This window comes from Malania oleifera, chromosome 2 (genome assembly GCF_029873635.1).
Source record: "Malania oleifera isolate guangnan ecotype guangnan chromosome 2, ASM2987363v1, whole genome shotgun sequence".
Classification (NCBI taxonomy): Eukaryota; Viridiplantae; Streptophyta; class Magnoliopsida; order Santalales; family Ximeniaceae; genus Malania; species Malania oleifera.
Genome location: NC_080418.1, coordinates 59,958,451 through 59,979,878, shown reverse-complemented (window position 1 = coordinate 59,979,878; position 21,428 = coordinate 59,958,451). Strand labels below are relative to the sequence as shown.

The 21,428-nt window shown below is 36.5% G+C and overlaps 1 protein-coding gene across 3 annotated transcripts; it reads left to right on the top strand.

The window, feature by feature from the left end:
- Positions 1–18,863: 18,863 nt before the first annotated feature.
- LOC131149684 (protein trichome birefringence-like 28) lies at positions 18,864–21,024 on the top strand. 3 transcript variants are annotated; one of them, XM_058100352.1, is made up of 4 exons: positions 18,864–19,546; positions 19,635–19,809; positions 19,915–20,099; positions 20,185–21,024. In XM_058100352.1, the coding sequence occupies exons 1-4, from the start codon at positions 19,014–19,016 to the stop codon at positions 20,729–20,731; spliced, it is 1,440 nt and encodes a 479-aa protein (XP_057956335.1). In that variant the 5' UTR covers positions 18,864–19,013; the 3' UTR covers positions 20,732–21,024. The 3 variants fall into 3 exon arrangements, with proteins under 3 accessions (XP_057956335.1, XP_057956337.1, XP_057956336.1); XM_058100354.1 differs by having other exon boundaries at positions 18,904–19,546; positions 19,963–20,099; XM_058100353.1 differs by having other exon boundaries at positions 18,904–19,546; positions 19,936–20,099.
- The last annotated feature ends 404 nt before the right edge of the window (positions 21,025–21,428 follow it).

Here is a 21,428-nt window from a genome sequence, read left to right as displayed (position 1 = left end):
TCTACTTTTTAAGTCCCAATTTCTTTTGGTACCCTAAACATCATATCTTGTCTTTATTGAATCATTTTTTATATGGATTGTTCCTGGTATGCACGAACACTGCACATAACTTAATGTTTGTATTTTCTGGTGCATGTGTTATCCATAGTATCTAAGCACGAATTCAAATTGATAGAGGGAGCATCTTTTCTTTAAATCTCTATCTTGATGCTCACCCAAACTTCTGGCTTAGATCTATTTTGAATTCATCTTGTGGCACATGATTTAATGTAGTGATGTTATTGAAAACCTTAATTTGAAAATTATTGTTTTGCCACAAGTTTGTTGGATTTGCCATATGATCCTTGCTTAAAATTTACTTAATTTCTCTAGATTTATATGGTTGTGTTTATTTTTCTAGTCATACTGTGTGTTGTGCTTAAATGCTTAACTAGGAAAATGATGCTTGCTTGAGTTTGAATTAAAGTTTCTTTTTCAACAAGCATAAGCCCCCAGTATTTATGAAAATTTTAAAGGGATATATTTTTATACATACATATATTTATATATATACATTTATAAAAGCAAGAATTTAACTTATATAGAATATATCTATATCTTGCTTGTGTGTTTTATGCTTCAAGACTTGTGCTATCTTGTTTTAAAATTATTTGTCATGAAATTTCTTTTAATGGTGTTGAACAACTGGTTCATGGATTATTCATGAATTGCATGTGAACTAGTTAGACAATATTTATGCTCAAACCTACTTTTTTTCATTTGCCGCATGCTTTTACATTCCAATCCTTTGCAATTCTTATGTTGTATTGTCTTAATTGCAATGGTTTGAGGATACCTCTAGTCTAGCCATGTTTATCCTGTTTTTTTTTTAATATTAAATGACTAATTATTATTTTATGAAAAATGAATGCAAAAAACAAAAAGGAGAGTATTTTTCAAAAAAAAAAGGGGGGGGGGGGGGAGTACTCTTTGCTAAGTCTGTTTCAAATACTTAAAATATTTTGTACTTAACTTAGCCCTTATTGTTGATGCCAAAAGGGGGAGAATTTTACAAGCAAAATGTTACTGACCAAAAAGGGGGAAGTTTTTAGAGGCAAATATTATAGGAGCAAATATGAGCATGTGCTTTAATGTTAAAACTAAATGCATACATTATGTAATGTCTTCTTTCTTAATATGCTTCAACTATTATGTTTATTTTTACTTTATGCATATTCTTAGGGGGAGCCTTTTTAGGCTAAACCTCATTTTGCTCTGGTGCGTTTATCATCATCAAAAAGGGGAAGATTGTTGGCTTTTTGAGTCCGATCCCTGGTTTGGTTAATGACAAACCGTAAGTTACTTACGTGTGTATCTAATGATTGAACATGTTATAATTCAACACACACATAAGGGGACTAAGAATGGAAGCCAAATGCGCATAAAACTCATATGATTAGGGGTTTTCCATGAAGATTAAAGAGTAAATAAGATCAAGAAGAAGACACTTTGATTTTATTTGTATATGCATTTAGGTTTTTATTTTTTAGTTTGTAATAAATGCATGCATCATGCATGATATGTTTTGAATGCTTAGATAGAACCATGTACAGACCTTAGGGATGACTTTGGTCCACCTTCGGTCAACCGATGCCAAGTTTTTAGGGTAAATTAAATTGCCTAGACCTTAGAGAGACCCTAGGACCCTGCACTTCACTTAAGGAAAATAATAAGGGTAAAATATAACCTAGCTTGAAAATTGAAAGGAATTTGGGCGACCAAACCAAGCACGTTAAAAATGCCTCAGTCGATCGAACAATTGAAAAGTCAGAATGTTGACTTGACTTCGGGCGACCAAATCGAAATGAACGTAACGTTCTTGATCGACCGAATACTTAACCTTGACTTTTTCCAACAATTCGGGTGCCCAAGCTCCACGATCATTTTGACCTTGGGCGACCAAAATGGCCAGTTCGATAGGCTGAACTTAGGAACAGGCGATCAAACATCGAGCAATTTGGAAAATCACCTTGTTCAACCAACCTAACATATTTTCAAGCACTCGAATGTTTAAAATGCACTTTTTGTTTTGTGAGTATTCAGGCGACCGAACCTATAGCTCAGTCAACCGAAACTCTCGTGTTCGGTATTTTTAAATGCTAAAATGGGTTTAAAATTTAATTAAACTTTTCTAACAATACCCAGTGTGTCCCCAATTGTCAAAAGATTCCCAGACACTATATATACCCCTTCATAAGCCAAGATTAGTAACTTTGATTAGCTTAACTTTTCTCTCAAATCTTTTTCCTAATCAAAGTTCCCCCATATATTCTTTTACTTGAAAATTCATTTTGGGATCAAAATTTTCATACTCTCCAAACACTCTCTTTCATTTACTCTTAAAAATCATTTTTACAAGCGAGTATTATTTAGGAATTTTGTTTACATTCAAACCCTAGGTTCTCTTATGTCTTTTTGAAAGTATTTTTCGGAGAAATATTTGGTTTAGAGTTTAAATCTTTGAGGTGCTCACCATACATATTATATTCAAAGATTACAAAAATTATTTTGAAAGCACCCTTACTCCCTGAGCATTATTTTATATCATTGGAGTGTGTATTTTTATGAGCTTAATGTGTACATCAATGCTTGTATTTTTAAAAGCATTATCTTGTACAAAATATTTTTAATTGTAATGGTTGGGTTTAGCCCGGAATTGAACTTAGGAGTCTTAGCCCTGTAAATGAGACCAGTTCAGTTCAGCTCAAATTATGAACTAGGGAATCTCAGCCCTGTAAGTGAGACCGGTTCGGTTCAGCCCGAAAATTGAACTGGAGTTTTTCTCGCCCCGTAAGGAGAGGATGTAAACGGCTTCTGCTCCACCAGTTTAAATGAGCAGGGTTAGTGTAATCCTTGGGAAGTATGCCCAAGGCGGGGACGTAGGCTGATTTGGCCAAATCTCGATAACAAATATTGTGTGTCGCTCTCTCTTTATCTGATTTAACTTATGCACTTTAAATTCAGCATGTGTATGTTTGTTTATTCATAGTTCTAATTATTTGCATGCACATATTCTTTTAAATGAGATATGTTGCACGTATATGTTCACACTCATAGTTTTATTTTTTAATTTAGTCAAAAAATTTTAAATGTTCAATTCATCCCCCTTCTTGGGATCACACCAATTCCAATATTTTGTAATTTTTTAAAAAAAAATGAAGTGAAAAATGAAAGCTATTTTAGACAACTAAATAGGTGCTTATAAAATTCAAAAAGTTAAAACTCCTTTAACATTTTCATGTACCTGGGGCAAACCTCTCGGATTATTAAAAATTATTATAAATTGTTCACCATAAATTTTACTATCTTCTACTTAGCTTTTTCTTTTGATGAGACCATATATTTTTGTTTTCTTGATGAAATCAATGTATTATAGTATGAATAATTTTTAATTCCCTTTTAAAATGTAAATTAAACATGAAAATATTCTTATAACGTCTAAACACTTGCATAAATGCAACATAGATATTATTGATTTCATATTTTAAAAATTATTCTTAAAAGCTCTAATTATATTACTGTAGTGTAATGATTAGTAAACATTACAATATTTATACATTCTTTTTTCTACTAAGTTCAAACGCATGTTTGTCAGTGCAAGATTCATTCACAATCCATAATACTATACGCTTTTAAAAATATTTAAAGACGTTTTTACTTTATTTAATAATAGAAATCCCCTATCATTAGTTAGTCGTTATGTTTAAAAACTTACTCTTAAGTAAAATGTGAGATTTTTCTTTTCTTTACATTTGATGGTAAACTGCTTATAATTTTCACCATATGTGTGTAAGCATATCTGTAAGATTGTTTATGCGTGTAGGTGTAAATATAAGCACGCTTACATTTTTGTGTTAGACAGTTATTGTCTAGGCAAGTTGAATTGGACTTGCACACCTTTATATTAAATTAAATTTGAGCATTTAGGCAGGTCGAGTCAAATAACAATAAAAACATTAGAATTAATATACTATAAAAGCTGCCTATATATATATATATATATATATATATATATGTATAGTGCATAAACATATATTTAAATAATAATAAAAATATTAAGTCTACACATGCACATGCAAATATATATTATATATTTTCTTGATTCAAAAGTAATTAAAACATGAGATTAAGGCCTAATAAAGAAAACACCATGCACATCCATAAAAAGGATCAATTTCAAAGTATCTCATAAGAGGGATGTAGACAATTTTTTCTCGTCTTTTCTTGCATATATTGTAGTTGATATCTCAATATCTTTGAATTAAATCATGAGTATGCGTACCTCATGGTCCAATTTCTTTCATTGAATCAAATTAAGGGCATCCTTGAGTATGCTTTTGAGATTTGAACTTCATACCTTATAGGTCATTGTTTTAGTCATAATAGTAGAAGTTATTTCACATATCAATAAAATGCAAGTGGATTAGACTCAAGCATAGGTTTAAAAATAAGTCACTTTCATAAGGGCACAACATCAAACATAGAACATCTAGTAAGCTAATATACTTTAGGGCAAAAGATACTAATCTCCCCTGAGATATGGTAAAAAGATAATGACCTTCTATTGTAAATAAGGATCAGATATAGGATACACAGCGAAATAAAAATGCAATAAGCAAATTAAACTCAACCAGAAAATAAGAAACAAGCACAACAACAAGATTTACGTGGTGACAAAATCTACATCCATAGAAGCAATGACAATAATTTCACTAAGGAAATAACAAAGTACACAATACACTTCCCAAATGATCACACACACTGTTAATACACGTCCAAAATGACATATTTCTCCTCCTAAGTTTATCCAAATCAATAGTATTATGCAACCTATGGTCTGTCTATGCAATTATAAACCCAATCATTCAAAATAATAAATCACAAACATTCAAGTGCAGAAATTTAAATTATGGAAATTAAAAGCAGGCACAAGAAATGTTATCAGGATTCGACTAATACTGTCTACGTCCCCGCCTCAGTTGGCAAACCTGAGGATTACCACTATTACTCACTTAACGGGTGGAGTAACATCGTTTACAACCAGGTCAAATTACTAGGGCTGACCTCAACCTTTATAAGTTCTCCTTACAGGGTAGAGAAGGCCCTAGGTCAAATTCATAGGGCTAACCCCAACCTATACCATCCACTCCTTAACAAGGCAAAGTATACCTTCTTCAGGCCCACGCCTGGGATACAATCAATCGGCTCAATTTTTTGCGTACAAATAAAGTTGCTTCTAATACAAGAAGATTATGTACCAATACACACAAACAATAACTAATGCACTTCCAAATGATAGATCTATAAGCTCAATGAAGATATGCGAACCTAATCTCAAGATATTGTTAATGTGCAATCAAAGTGTGAAAGTGTATTATCAAACTATCTTTGAAACAGTATATAGATATATATCAATTATAAGTAGGGTTTCAAAGATTTCCAATAGAATGATCAAATATCTTAAAAATGATTTTTGAAAATATTAAGCATAAAAGATATTTGTAAAACAAGCTTTTCAAAAAATATTTGCTTCACAATACAAGACAAGCTTAAGAGTCTTGCAATCAAAATGCAAAGACTCACAAGCTAGCAAGATTTTCCCCACCCAATAAATTTATGAACTAAATCTATGGGAAAAATTTTTGGCTTAACTCTTTGTAGACACCCCAATTTTAACCATGCCTTTCCGAGGAGACCTCATGTCAAACCCTCCCACACTGCTTGCGGACCCCACATATCTTTGTAGCTCCCACACTGCTTGTGGATCCCACACATCGTTGTAGCTCCCACACTGCGGACCCCACACATTTTGTAGGTCCCACACTGCTTGTGGACCCTACACATCTTTGTAGGTCCCACACTGCTTGTGGACCGCACACATCTTTGTAGGTCCCATGCAGCTAGTGGACCCCACACATCTTTCTAAGTCCCACACTACTTGTGGACCCCACACATCTTTGTAGGTCCCACTCTACTTGTGGACCCCACACATCTTTGTAGCCCACTTTGCTTGTGGACCCCACACATCTTTGTAGGCCCCACGCTACTTGTGGACCCCACACATTTTTGTAGGTCCCACAACCTAACATACTTGTGCATGCTAACTCGGGTTCCTATAACCCTCACACAGCTCGTGAACCCCACATGGCTTATGGGCCTCACATGGTTTGTGAACCCCACATCTCCTGGTACGCTAGTTCGAATTCCTACATCCGATGCACGTTACCTCCTTTGGTATGCTAGTTCAGATTTGAAATTAGGAATAGCTTCCCAAGAGGGGGGATGAATTGGCTTTTAAAACTTTCTTTTAACTTCTTTTAAGAATCATTAACTTCTTTAAACACTTAACCAATTCTTTAACTTGTTTGTTTAATTTCACCAATCACATAACAACTTAATCTCTTTAATCAACCACACAGCTAATAAAACATTCAAACAATAAATCACAATCTCCAAACCAACACAGCCACAATTTATTTATCAAATATAAGTTCACTGCAACAATATTAGATTGATGAAATCATTCAAGATTTAGCACTCTTGGAATACAAACACTATCCAATCAATCTCAAGCTTTATATCATTCAATCATAATATATCTTTTGTTGTTAGCCTTGGATATGAAATTGTAAGCCCTGTAGTTGAATTATAATTTATACTTCACTGATATAGATTTGCTTCTTCAATATGTTTTTTCAACAACACATTCATACTCTTCCCAAATACTTAGAATTCAAATAAACTTTCTGTTAATCTATCTTTAGGTGTTTAACCAAGTAACGTACTCCCGTATGGTTTCTGCAAAGAATGGTTCAACCAACGTACTCCCTTTCGGTTTCCGCAACCCAAATCAAAATCAAACATAAAGTTTACTTGATTTCCAAATATACGTAGTTTATATGATTTTCAAATTTAAACCATCCACACAATTTAAATATGCACTGAAAATAAAGAATAGGGAAAGAGAGAGTGAGATGGAAATTTTTACGAGGTTCGGCTTCAACACAGCCTACGTCCTCACCTTTGGCAAAACCACCAAAGGATTCACTAAACCTGTTCCATTGACGGGTGGAACAAACCTTTACAACACTCTTTGGTTAAGGCTAGAGCCCGCCTTCTCCAAACGATATTCCCTCGTTCGGTCACTCCTTACATAGGCTAAAGCCCGCCTCTCTAAGCAATATCCCCTTGCTTAGCCAACTATCCAAACATCTTGGAATGTCAATGAACTACAAGAAACACGAGATAAAATCTTCATACAAGTATACTCTCTCAAAGAGCAAGTTAGTACAATTTCAGCACTATATACTTCAATGTAAAATATCAATAGGAAATAGAATGAAGCTCAAGTGTAGAATTCACCAATATCCTTCTTAGATGAGGATTAACAGTAGGAATTCAGAGGACGAAGGATTAGCACTTCAGAATATCTCAGTAAAAGAATTTTTCAATGAGTGAGCAAGAGAACTTGTAAGAACAAAAATGCTTTCAGCTTCACAAACAGATTTTTCAATTCTTGGATTTATTTTGATTTGAAAAACCATGTATTTATAGGCTTTCAAACTTGTTTCCATGTTGCTAAAGTTTTCTTAGAGAGTTTCCGAAGTTGTTAGAAAATTTGGAGCCCAAACAACTATATTTTAAAATATTAGATTTTAAAAAATTTGCTCGTTGAACAGTGTTCAGTTGCCTGAAGTATCGGGGTCAGTAGCCTGAAGTTTTATAAAACTATGATTCTCAAATTCAGTAGATGTTCAGGCGCCTTAACTCACAGAGTCAGTCACCTAATGTTATTCTGTCTGCTGTTTAGGCGCCTGAAGTTCTGCCGTGAACAGTGTTCGGTTGGCTGATAGCTTCAACCCTACTTCAGTATTTTGGCCATAACCTTTTCTGTATAACTCCAACTTAGGTTTTCTTGGTATCAAACGAAAGCTAATATAAAATCTTATAACTTTCATGTTGAACATTGTTTAAAATAAAGAGTTTTTGATAGAGCAAAATTCACCTCAATACGAATGTATAAAAACTGACAGCATTTGGAAAAACTCTTTTTGGTGCTTTTCATTCCAAAAATGATTCTAACCTTTTTAAAATAATTTTTGACCTTATAAAAATATTTTCCAGATATTTTAAAAAGTATCTAGGTCTAAGAAGTTAACCTAAGAGCTTCAAAATATTTCAAACGATATTTTAAACATCACTTACATGAGACTTCTAAGATATTAACAATCTAAGTTCTTGAGTCTTCATGTTTTGTCCTTGGATTGAGTCCATCTTTTTTTTAAACTTCCATATTCTTTGAGCTTTCTCACTTTGCCTTTCTTTGGCTCTTTGGACTTTAATATGCCTTGGCTTTCAACAACTCATTCATGTCCTCATATTCTTCAAGGTTTCATATATCATCTTTAAATCCATGCTTTGACTCATTTAAGCTTCATTGATCCTTGTGAGCACTTTCACCTTACTTTTTCATATATGAGTCCTGAAATAACATTACTCACACAAATATGTTAAATTCCACTTGTTTGTTAGCATCAAAACAAGATAACAAGATTTTAAGCCTTTTAAGGCCAACAGGATTCTTACATCCGATGCACGTTACCTCCTTTGGTACGCTAGCTCGGTTTCTTACATCTGATGCACGTTACCTCCTTTGGTACGCTAGCTCGGATTCCTACATCTGGTACACGTTACCCCCTTTGGTACGCTAGCTTGGATCCCTATATCGGGTGCATGCTAACTCGGGTTCCTATAACCCTCAAACGGCTCGTGGACCCCATATGGCTTGTGGGCTCCACACATCTCCATTGGCCTCACAAGGCGTGTGGGCCCACACATCTCCGTTGGGCTCCACACAGCTTCTAGGATCTCCATATTATTATTTTATTGTTATTATTATTATTATTATTATTATTATTATTATTATTATTATTATTTATCTAATTTGACAAATGCAAGCATACTTTGTTCCCCCCACCATCACTCGCCACATGCTTTGTTCCTCTCCTTATTATTCATCCCATGTTATATTCCCTTCATCATTCTTCATCCCATGCTTTGTTCCCCCATCGTTACTTAGCACATGCCTTGTTTCCTCCTTTTATCATTCATCCCATGCTATATTCCTTTCATCATTCTTCACCCCATACTTTGTTCCCCTCATCATCATTCACCACATGCTTTGTTTCCTCTTTTTATCATTCATCCCATGCTATATTCTCTTCATCATTCTTCACCCCATACTTTGTTCCCCCCATCATGATTCACCACATGCTTTGTTCCTCTCTTTATCATTCATCTCATGCTATATTCCCTTCATCATTATTCACCCCATGCTTTGTTCCCCCCATAATGACTCCCCTATGTCTTCTTTCCCATGCTTGCCCCCAAGCTAAGTCTATAAATAGCCTTCTCATTCTAAGCACAAAGGAGGAGTTTTTTTTAGTGGTAAGGAGAAGATTTCGAATATTGAAGTTTTTTATTGTAAGTTTGTGAAACTAATTTTTCTGAGTGGTAAGGAGAAGATTTCGAATATTGAAGTTTTCTATTGTAAGTTTGTGAAGCTATTTTTTCTAAGTGGTAAGGAGAAGATTTTAAATAATGAATTCTGCTATTGAGTGAGGTTATGTTTCATTCTCTTAGAAGATCAAGCAGTTGACCGATCTCGTTTCCTACCAGTGTCGGGTCATCCCATCTGAAGAAGGCACTCTGTAGTGCCTTGAGTCAGAGCTTAAGAACCACCCTCGGGAAGACGTTGTAGACTAACCCCTGTAGACTTACCAACAGGAAAAGAAGATCGGAGGAGAGGAAAACGAGATGTAACATCCTCAAAATTTTCACCATTTAATTTTTTTTTATAATAATAAATTACTCAAATACCTGCATGTAATGGGCACCCCTATGCAGTGGAAAACATAAATCACACATACATATATATACAATACTAGAATTTAGTATTTTTAACCATAGTTACTTAATACATCTCTCTCTCCAGTGTCAACTACCCAAAAATACAAAACCCTACACAAAACTTACCCTATAACTAGGGTGACTAAGTGATCTCTATCCGTGAGCCTGATCTCCTCGCCTAACTAGCTCACCTGAAAAATGTTAAAGTAATGGGGTGAGTCGATGCTCAGTAAGTGGAAATATGCTATTACTAGTGTGTGGCAACCGAGTCATAAAATTATAATAATAATAATATTTAAAACTGCATAATCTGACAAATCTATAAAACACATGTATAAAAGCTTAAAACATTTGTATCATCTGAGCTTTCTATCATTTATACTGCTATAACATACTACATACAATAAAAACTATAAATCTATATAAATAAATATATATATATATATAACTATGTCCTTTCCCTGGGACTCTGTATGTCATGATTTGACCCCTCATGACAGGGTTGTGCGGCCCGTAAGCGGGACTTAACCTGGTCGGCCCTCCAAGTAAGTCATCATACTCTACACTACCTCAGTCCGGCCAAACTGCATCCACTCCTAAGCGTGGAACTGGCTGCTACCTCGTCTAACTGGCCCCCTCAACCCAGCGTACTGGGGAGCTGCATCCTCTTCGAGCACGGTTAGACGGTACCCACACACTATCTAAGATATGTGGTTACACTCTATCTGTATATAGCAACGGTACTGTGCTCTGTAAACTGTATCTGTCTGTAATGTCTCCACAGGGATCTGATACTATATAAGTACATCTATATATATACCTTTGCTATTTTCATTATGTTTCCAAAGTAACCATAATGCTATAATTATGTACTGTAAATACTGTAAAATCTGAGTAACTGTAGCATCTCAATGCTATAGCTGTATAATCTGTCTTTATAAATTGTGTGTTATGGTATTCAGGAAAACATAACATTCTGTAAAAACTATGATATACTGAATTGAATAAAATCTATATAAATTTGTCTGTTAATCATCTGTGAATAACTGTATGTACATGCCATATAACATGATATGCTGAAGTACAGTATAAATTTTACATCAGGTAAATATCTACTCAGGCCACACAACATTAAAATATTCGTTCTGTAAAAATTGCATAATAACTGGTATATATGTTTCTATGAAAACTCTGTTAATATTCTTAAAACCCTAGCATAGCATATTTCCCTTACTTGTTTCCTGCTAAAAATCCCCTACTATAACGGGTCCAGCACCCGTAGGGTTCTCCACTCAACACCTTGAAAACCACATTTTCTAGAACAGAATATCAATATTTCTTGGCTTACATCATTTCCTACAACTGCCAGAAGGCCAAAAACTGAATAAAAGACCTTGCCCTGGATTTGGGATGAATTCCAACTTCATTTCCCCAACGATCCGCTCTAGCAGACTTGAAAAGAACTCTGCTAAGAACGTCGTGGTGGCCTCAAATCGTCGATCCGGCGACTAACAGGGCCAGAATCGAAGAGCGAAAAGGGAGAGGCCGTAGAAGAGAGAGAGAGAAAAGAGAGCGGCCGAATTTCTGCAATTAAAATCATTTTAGGGCTATTTATACTGCGGGATTCATCAACGAGCCATGTCATCTCGTCGATGAGTCCTTAATTAATTTCGTTGACAAACCTTACCCTTCGTCGACAAAATTTAGAGTAGCCTAAATTCTTCTCTCAGTATTTTCTCGTCGACGAAACTCGCCCTCGTCGACGAGGTCCTATTGTACCCTTGTCGACGAATCCCTTGTATTCATCGATGAGGCCCTAATAAATTTATTGGGGTATTTTCCTAAAGTACGATGTCGTCGCATTCGTCGACGAAGTCGACTGCCTCCTTCTATTATTGTTTCCATTTCTCTCCCTCTTTATTATTTAATTACCATTATTCTTTGGGTCTTTACACGAGAGGTAAAACTAATGGATTTTCCCTTCTTGGGTTACATTTTGAAGTGTAATAAACGGGGTATGAAGTTGTGAATCGAGGACTCAAACCCAAAGTTAGGTTCAACCTTGAACCTAAACCCCGTTTATCTCTCTGCGAATTGTTTGAACCCTTGAGTCAGTATGGAACCGATTTACTGTTTTATTTAGTATGTTTTTTTTTTTATTTCCTTTAAACGCCTAACAATTCAAAAAACCCATAAAAAATCATAAAATGCCAAAAAAAATCACAAAAGTTTCCTAGGAAAAATTCCAAAAATATTTTCAAATTTTGACTTCTATGAGTTTTGTCTTAATTTTATTTGTGTTATTTTGAAGTTCGGGAAAAATACTGAAAAATCATAAAAGTCACAAAACTGTTTTCACACTTTAAGAAAAATCACAAAAAACATTTTCAAGGTCCAAGAAATCATTTTTACCCCGAATGACCCCAAAACCTCCCAAGGTTTCAAAAATGTCAATTTTCCTTACTAAAAAAAATCCTATAAATTTCAAAATACCTAAAGTTATTTTTTGTAAAAACCTATTTTCTCGATTTTCTAAACCTGATGATTGTGAAGAAGGGCATTAAGCTTTTCGAAGCATGATATGCCCCGGTTCTGAGGGAATACCTGTATGTTATTTTTCTTCAATTATTTATTTTATAATTTTAAAAGGGGAGTAATTTTAAAGGCTTATTAATTTAATTTTGGGATACTTTTTGAATAATTTGGTACCATTCAAAGAACGAGCGCATAGAGGGTGCGAATACCTTCCCCTCACGTAACCATACTCCTGAACCCATCTCTGGTAATGCAGACGATTATACCCTTAATTGGGTAGTAATCAAGTGTTCTAACCACACTAAAAGGTTAGTGGCAACTCCATTATACCATTTTTCATGAAAATTTAAATTCTCTTTTTGTTCACTTCGTTCTGCTTGGGAATGTTGCGACACTCTCCTTTAAAAAATCAACAATCAACACGACAAAAAGAGTTTAAGTAGTGTAGGAGATCTCAAGATACTCTCACTCAAAAGGATTTTGCAATAGAATGATCAATGGAAGAGTATTTGGCTTAGTATGGGAAGATAGAGCTCTCAAAATTTCAGAGGATATTTTAGCTAATCAAATCTCTAATCTCATGTTAATCTTGCAAATGAGTCCATATTTATAGACATGCCTAGAAAAATAACCATTGGGGACACCAAGGGAATTATTAAGTTTATTTTAAATGTGTTCAATAAATTAACTCTTTTTTACCCTAATTAACGGTGGTAAAAATTAGGCCAACCCAAGAGTTTTGGTTGACCGAGCCATAGGTTCGGTTGCCCAAATAGACACATAAGAAAAAGTGAATTTTCCATGTTCGAGTGCCTGAAAATAAGTTCAGTCTACTGGCCAAGGCGATTTTCCAAAGTGTCCGAGGTTCGATCGCCTGGACTTAAGTTCGATCTGCCAAAATTCTTAGTTTAGTCGCCCGAAGTTAGGTCAACACTTTTGACTTTTCTACATTCGGTCGACTAAGACATTTTCAACGCACAAGTTCAGTCACCCGAAACCCTTACACACTTAAGCCTAGGTTCTGATTGAGAGTATAATTTTACCCCTATTTTCACAGATATAATTTGTAAGTTTAAGGGAATTTTCCATAAAGTGTTTGTGCGTGGACGTAGGGACTTTCTAAGGTCTAGGCTTCTTAACTTTAGCCTAAAAACCTAGCATCGGTCGACCAGTCTTGTCTAGGGTATTTTGATAAACCTACGGTATGTCTACTGCATTACTGAGCTTACAATCCTACCATGCATGCAGATGCATTAATTATTACAGACCCTGCATTATTATTATAGACCCAAAAGATAAAATGAAATATAAAAATACAACTTGAAATAGACAAGAGCTTTATGCTCTCCTCCTGAGCAATTCCATGAATTGCACCGAATGATATTCTCGTTTGAGTGCTTCTCAGCTACCATTTCTCATATGTCATACGTTCTTGGAAAAGTAAACCTGCTCAAATACTCAAAGCACACAGATGAGATATTGTGTTTTGTCATAATCAAAATAAGGATTTGACCAAAAAGTCAACAAGGCTTCCTTTGCAACTTCGGCAATTGCCATATATTCTACCTCGATCGTGGACAATGCTACTAGAGATTGAACCATGGATCTCCAACATATATGTCCTCCTATAAGGGTAAAGACATAACCCATTGTAGACCTTTTGTCATTTATATCTTCTACATAGTCAGCATAAACAAACCCCATAACTGAAGGACAACCTTGTTGCTTGCCGAACATAATACCATATCCCAATGTACCCCGTAAGTATCTGGATATCCATTTCACGAGTTCTCAATGCTGTCTTCCTAGATTAGAGAGAAACTTACTCACCACACTCACAGCATGTGCCAAATCTGACCTCGTACACACCATGGCGTACATTAAACTCCTCACTACACTAGTGTCAGGGACCTTTGACATGTCCCGGATTTCCTCATCCAAAGTTGGGCAATCTTCAGTAGACAACTTAAAATGACTCACTAAAGATGTAGACACCATTTTTGCATCAGCCATGCTAAACCTCTCCAACACCTTCTGTGCACAACCGCCCTGAGATAACCATAACCTCCCTGTAGTTATGTCCCGAAAAATATCTATCCCATGTATTTTCTTAGCTAAACCAAGATCCTTCATGTCAAACTCCTTATGCAATAGTTCCTTTAACCGATTCACCTTGGTTAAATCTTTTGCGTCTATCAACATGTCATCAACATACAATAACAAGAAAATAAGAGAACCATTATCAAGTTTGTTTACATATATGCAACAGTCATACTCACACCTTTTGTAGCCAATCTTGATCATATAAGAATCAAATATTTTATACCATTGCCTTGGAGACTGTTTCAACCCGTAAAAAGAATTCTTCAACTTACAAACTAAGTTTTCTTTCCCTAGTTTATTGAATCCATCCGACTGTACCATGTAAATTTGTTCCTTTAAGTCACTGTGAAGAAACATCATCTTCACATCCATTTTTTCCAAATGAAGATCATAATGGGCTACCACCCCCAACACAATCTTGATAGAAGTATGTCGAACCACAGGTGAAAAGATCTCATTATAATCTATTCCCTTCTTCTATGAGTATCCTTTTTCCACCAATCTTGTCTTGAATTTTTCTCCTTCCTTTTCTGAAATTACTTCCTTCTTCCCATATATCCATTTGCAACCTATCGTTCTCTTCCCATCTGGAAGCTCGACCAAATCCCAAGTTTGATTTTTATGTAGTGATACCATCTCCTTTATCATTGCTCCTATCCACCTACCTTTCTCCTTCCTATGTATTGCCTTTTGAAATGTAGTTGGATTGTTGCAACTGGTAAGAAAAGCATAAGACACTAACTTTTCAAACCCTTACCTTGGCGGAGCTCTGATAGTGCATCTAGGTCTCCATATAGGAAGATCATCAACTTACTAGTTTCCTGAGCTAAGGCTCCCTACAACCATAGGACCATGGTCATTTCCATTGCCCTGAGCTTCCAATTCCACCTGCATAAAATGTTTATCATTGCCCCAGTTTTCTGGCTCTTGTTTCTATTCATCACTATTATAAGTACGCTTCACCATAGTTTTCTCATCAAAGACTACATCTTTGCTAATCACCACCTTGTTTTCCACTGGGTCTCATAGCTTGTACCCCTTTACACCTTTCGGATATCCCAAAAGAATGCAATGATGAGACTTTGGGTCAAGCTTAGACCTCTCCTTACTAGAGATGTGAATATAGACTGGACACCCGAATACTTTCAATTTGGAGTAGTCTACTACACTTCTTGTCCATACCTCTTATGCCACTTTACCCTCTAGTGATGCCCTTGGTGATTGGTTTATCAGAAAACAAGTCATACTAACTACCTCGGCCCAGAAGTTCTTCGATAGCCCTGCATTAATCTTGAGACACTGAGCTCTTTTAACTAGATTCCAGTTCAACCTTTTAGAAACATAATTTAAAGTCTCTTAAAGCCCTACTGTTCACAAAACTCCATAAACCAAGAATCAGTGTACTTGGTCCCATTATCCGACCTCAAGCATTTAATTCTCCTCCTCATCTGATTTTCAACTTTAGCCATCCAAATCTTGAACCTTGCAAACATATCAGACTTATGCCACATGAAGTATACCCAGACTTTCCGTGAGTAATCATCAATAAAAATCACATAATACACAAGTCCATCCCTTAATGCAACTCTAACCGTGCCTCAAACATCGAATGCACATAATCAAGAATATCTTTCATCTTGTGTATAGCTAATTTAAATTTTGCCCTATTTTGTTTTCCAAGCACACAAATATTGAAAAGTTCTACCTGAAATGATTTTAGACCTTTCAAGAGTTTCCTCTTGTGTAATTCTTTCATACCATGTTCCCCTATATGCCCAAGACACATATGCCACAAGACGGTCTCAACAGTTTCAACATCTACGGTTGCAGCTCCACCTACAATAGTAATTCCCCACAATGTGTAGATATTCCCATCTAGCTTTTACCCTTTCATCACCGTCATATTTCCTTTCCAAGCTTTCTTAACTCCACCTTTAGACTTGTAATTGAAACCATTACAATCCAAAGTGTCAAGTGATATCAAACTCTTCCTCAACTCCAATATATATCTTACATTGCCCAAGGTTCTCAGAGCACTATCAAACATTTTTATCTTAACACTTCTTATGCCAATGATCTTACAAGAAATATCATTACCCATAAGAACTGAACTTGAATTCCCTAACCTGTAAGTGTTGAACCACTCCTTTTTTTGAGTCATATGGTAAGAACAAGCCAAGTCAAGTATCCAAGAGTCTGTAAGATTGTCTGACCCTGATGAAACTGAAAGAACATCACCATCACTGCAAACTAAACCTCCTTCTTGAACCACATTCACCGATTTCGAAATCCCCTCATGCTTTTCAACATTTCTCTTCTTTCAATTCGGACACTCTGGTTTCACATGCCCCTTTTTACCGCATTTATAACACTAGATTTCGTTTTTCTTCTTGGATTGAGTGCGAGATATCTAACTTTACCCACTTTTGAAGTTTCCTTTGCCACGCTCATTATTACCTTTCACCACAAGTCCTTCTCCTTCATCATATATTTTTAGCCTTTGATGAAAATTCAGTAAAGCACTTGTAACCTCTTCTAGATCAAGAGTCTCTTTTCCCCCACGTAAGGGTGGTAACTAGATTTTCATAGGTATGAGTTGATGGCAAGGAGTTTAGCAACATCAACGCCTTATCATCTTCATCAAACTTAACATCAACTCTCATCAAATCACTTATGATTTGATTAAAGGCATTAATATGTTGAACTAAGTTTGATCCTTCAATCATCTTAAGCCAATAAAGACGCTGCTTAAGAAAAAGTTTATTATTGAGTGATTTGCACATGTACCGACTTTCTAACTTTCACCATATAGCCGCTGGAGAATCCTCCTCCATCACACAATAGAGAATTTCGTCAGCCAAACACAAGCGTCTTGTAAAAGCGGCATTTGCTTTCAAATCTCCCCATGTTGCCTCATCCATTCCTTCTGGTTGAACGTCAAGTAAAGCCGGAGCCATTCCTTGTTGCACAAGAATATCCTTGACTCTCCTCTACTACAAACCAAAATTTCCAGTTCCATCGAATTTGATAATGTAAAATCTTGCAGAAGAATTTGTTGAAAATAAGGATCGTATATAGGATACACAGCGAAATAAAAACGCAACAAGCAAATTAAACTCAACCAGGAAAATAAGAAACAACAAGCACAACAACAAGATTTATGTAGTTCGGCAAAGCGTACATCCACGAAAGTAATGACACAAGAATTCAATAAGGAAATAAAAAAGTACACAATACACTTCACAAATGATCACACACATTGTCAATACATGCCCAGAATGACATATATCCTTCAAAGGTTTCCCTCTAATTACCCAACCACCCCAACGTTCAAACTCAAAATTCAAAAAATTGCTCGTAACTCAGAAACAGTTATCAACAAGAAAAGGGGATACATCGACGAGACGAAGAAGGACACTTGTCGACTAGTCTGGTCACTCATTGACGATCCTTTAAATTTGCCCTCGGTATCTCAGAAACTCTGAGTTTTTTCTTGCTCTCAGGATCTACTCGTTGACGAGGACAGGGCACTCGTCGACGAGTTTCTTCTGCTGCTCTATACCAAGAACACATCCATATGTTTTTCCTCCCTTTATTTATAAAGCCATAAAGTATAAGAGTCATACCATAAACAATACCTTCATTGAGGTTTCAAAAATTTCAAAGACCTCCTTTGAGATTTGTCAAAAGAACATAAACATCTTTTAATATTTTGTGAAAAGAAAAGTTCTTTTAAATGAAGTATGTGTCTTTTTTATAAACCTTGGGAGAAGTTTGGGGCATTTTTAAAACCTCAGAAGAGGTTTGTGGTATTTTTGAAACTTGATGGGTGGTCCTTGTCTTTTTGTCAAACCCAAAAAGAAGTTAATATCTTTTTCCGTAAGCGATTGAAGGGAATTTTCTTTGATGTTTCAAAAATCTCAGAGACCTTTCCTTAAATTTCAAAAATTTAAGGAACCTTCCATGAGGTTTGTTAAAAAGATACAAATCTCTCCTTATATTTTGTTTAAAAAAAAAAAAAAGACTTTTGAGGAGATGTTTGCATTTTTTTTTTCAAATCTCATTACATGTGTCTGTTTTTCAAATGATATGAGCGTCTTTTATCTTATATTTTAATAATGTATGTGTGTGTATATATATATATATATATATATATATATATATTAATTAGATTAACTTTATTAAGTCAACGGCCAACAGAATTTTTGTCATTAACTTCATAAATCCGAAGGATCTCTAGTTATTTTTAAGACGGAAGATAAAAAAACAGTAGAGCCAGCGTGCGTGAGGTGGAGTGAACGAATTTAAAGAAGCCATCAAAATTCAAGCTTTGCAAACCAACTTCTTCACGACCCCCAACCTTCTTTTTCTCCTCTTTAACAAAGACACAACAACACCACAGCATCACGCAAGAAACCCATACAGACATGGAGACCAGCTCCACCATCAACGAGAGATGGAAGCTCTGTGCAATTGCAAGTTTCATGGGCTGTCTCATTACGCTGGCGGGTCTTAAGCAGATGCAGAGCCATGACGGCATAACCCTCTCCTCTTTCCAGAACTTAACCATATTCTCTGCTTCCTCAGACGACCAGCCTACCCCGCAATTAAAGCTCACCGAAAATGGCAGACCCACAACCCAAATCACAGAGGAGGAGAACGTAACCATCTCCGCAGAGTTCGCATCCAAATCATTGAACTTTTCGGAAAATGGCAAACCCAGAAGCCAGGGAGAAGAGGAAAACTTTTCTGAAACTGGCGAAACCAGAAGCCAGAAAGATGAGAAGAAGCAATGTAACATCTTCGATGGGAAATGGGTGCATGACCCAGAGGCCAATCCTCTGTACCATGGCTTCCAGTGTCCATTTCTCAGTGATCAAGTGAGCTGCCAGAGGAATGGGCGCCCTGACTCTGACTATGAGAAATGGGGTTGGGTAGCCAGAGAGTGTGAAATTCCAAGGTAACTAATGCTCTGCTCTCATATATACATATATGACTGCTTTTCAGCCTTGGAAAAAAATTGACAAGGCTAATTGTTTGTTGCGAAGGTTTAATGGCACGGACATGTTGGAGAGACTGAGAGGGAAGAGGGTGGTACTGGTTGGGGACTCCCTCAACAGAAACCAGTGGGAGTCTCTGGCTTGCCTCCTTTATTCTGCCATTCCTCCCTCTCGAGCTTTCGTCGATCTGCAAAGTGGCGATTACAAGGTCTTCAAAGCTAAGGTAGGAGGATTAACGCCATTCGTAATTTCCACAGCAGAAAGGCAGTTATCGAGCCATTAACGCCATAGAAAGAAGGTTAATTTTTTGTAGTTAATTAATTAATAGGACTATGACTGTTCTGTGGAGTTCCATTGGAGCCCGTTTCTGGTGCAGTTAGACGATTCCCAAGCACATGGGAACAGAGCTCTGAGGCTCGACAAGCTTCCAGCCTCCGCCCGTCGGTGGCGAGGTGCCTCCGTTATGGTGTTCAACAGCGGCCACTGGTGGACGCACACCGGCAAGCTCAAAGCGTGAGTTCATGAAATTTTACTAAAGAAATTTACACCCGGAAAGGGAAAAAGAAAGTTGACCGAGGGAGGATTGAAAATTTTGCAGGTGGGACTTTTTTGAGCTCAGGGGAGCGGTGGCAGAGATGGAGATGGAATCGGCTTTCGAGACGGCCATGAACACCTGGTCCAATTGGATTAATCACAATGTGGATCCCAACAAAACCACTGTGTTCTTCAGGAGCTTCTCGCCGGAGCACAAGGGGAAGGATTGGTGTTTCAGAGAGACCCAACCCATCACCGACGAGTCCCGGGTGCCGTCGGTTCCGGGGTCGGTGATCACGAAAATCGTGGAGAGGGCGATTGAGGCGACGAGGACGCGGGTGAGGTACTTGAACGTGACGAGGCTGTCTAAATATCGGCGAGACGCGCACCCGAAGGTGTACACGACGAAACAGGGGAAGCTGTTGATAAAGCAGCAGCAAATGCAACCGGAGTCGTATGCGGATTGCAGCCACTGGTGTCTCCCCGGATTGCCGGATACCTGGAACTCCCTACTCTATGCGTCCTTGGTTTTGGAAGATGAACAAAATCAGAGTTCCAGTTCTTCCCCTCTATTGTACTTTGAAGAGAGAAATCTTTCCAGGAACAGATGAATAGATGAAAAAGAATGAATGAAAGAGACGAGTAGAAATTGTAGGAGAAATAGGTCGGGTCTACTGCATAATTTCAAAAAATAAGGACATAATAATATTTACTAACCAGCTTTTGATGGAGTAAGGAAGTCTACACCAGCAAAGATTATGTGGCGGACCAGTTTTCTCATTTCAATGTTTCTCCAAATAGACAAATTAGTGGGAAATTATGGAGGGAATCTTCTCCATATCTCTATGTGTATTTTTTTTTTTTAAATTTTAAACATGTTAAAAATGAATTCTCTTTTCATGCCTCTAAACACATTGAAAATGAATTTCATTTTTTTTATATCTCTAAAAAAGATCAATTTGTCACATATTTGATATCTAAAATACAGGTATGCGGACATATGGAAGAAGAGGTTTCCCACTTTGTAATCTTGGGACTCACAAGCTAATGTAAGCTCATTCCTACTCTCTCTCTCTCTCTCTCTCTCTCTCTCTCTCTCTCTCTCTCTCTCTAACTCGCAATGCCACTATGCTATTACTTCGCAACATCACCTTCAAGAAGCATGCCTAAACCCACATTTTCTCTTTCTTCTCCTTAGTTAGGACTACCATCATCAACTATAAGATGGACCAGAGCATCTCGAAGAGTACATTTGAATTTTAAAAGTTGAAGGCACCTATCGGCTAGAATGGTTTCCTCCCTTAGCAA

Coding starts and splice junctions, on each gene's coding strand:
- LOC131149684 (XM_058100352.1), top strand. CDS start 19,014: ATGGAGACCAGCTCCACCATCAACGAGAGATGGAAGCTCTGTGCAATT. Junction 19,547..19,634: donor AGAGAGTGTGAAATTCCAAG/GTAACTAATGCT, acceptor TTTGTTGCGAAG/GTTTAATGGCACGGACATGT. Junction 19,810..19,914: donor ACAAGGTCTTCAAAGCTAAG/GTAGGAGGATTA, acceptor ATTAATTAATAG/GACTATGACTGTTCTGTGGA.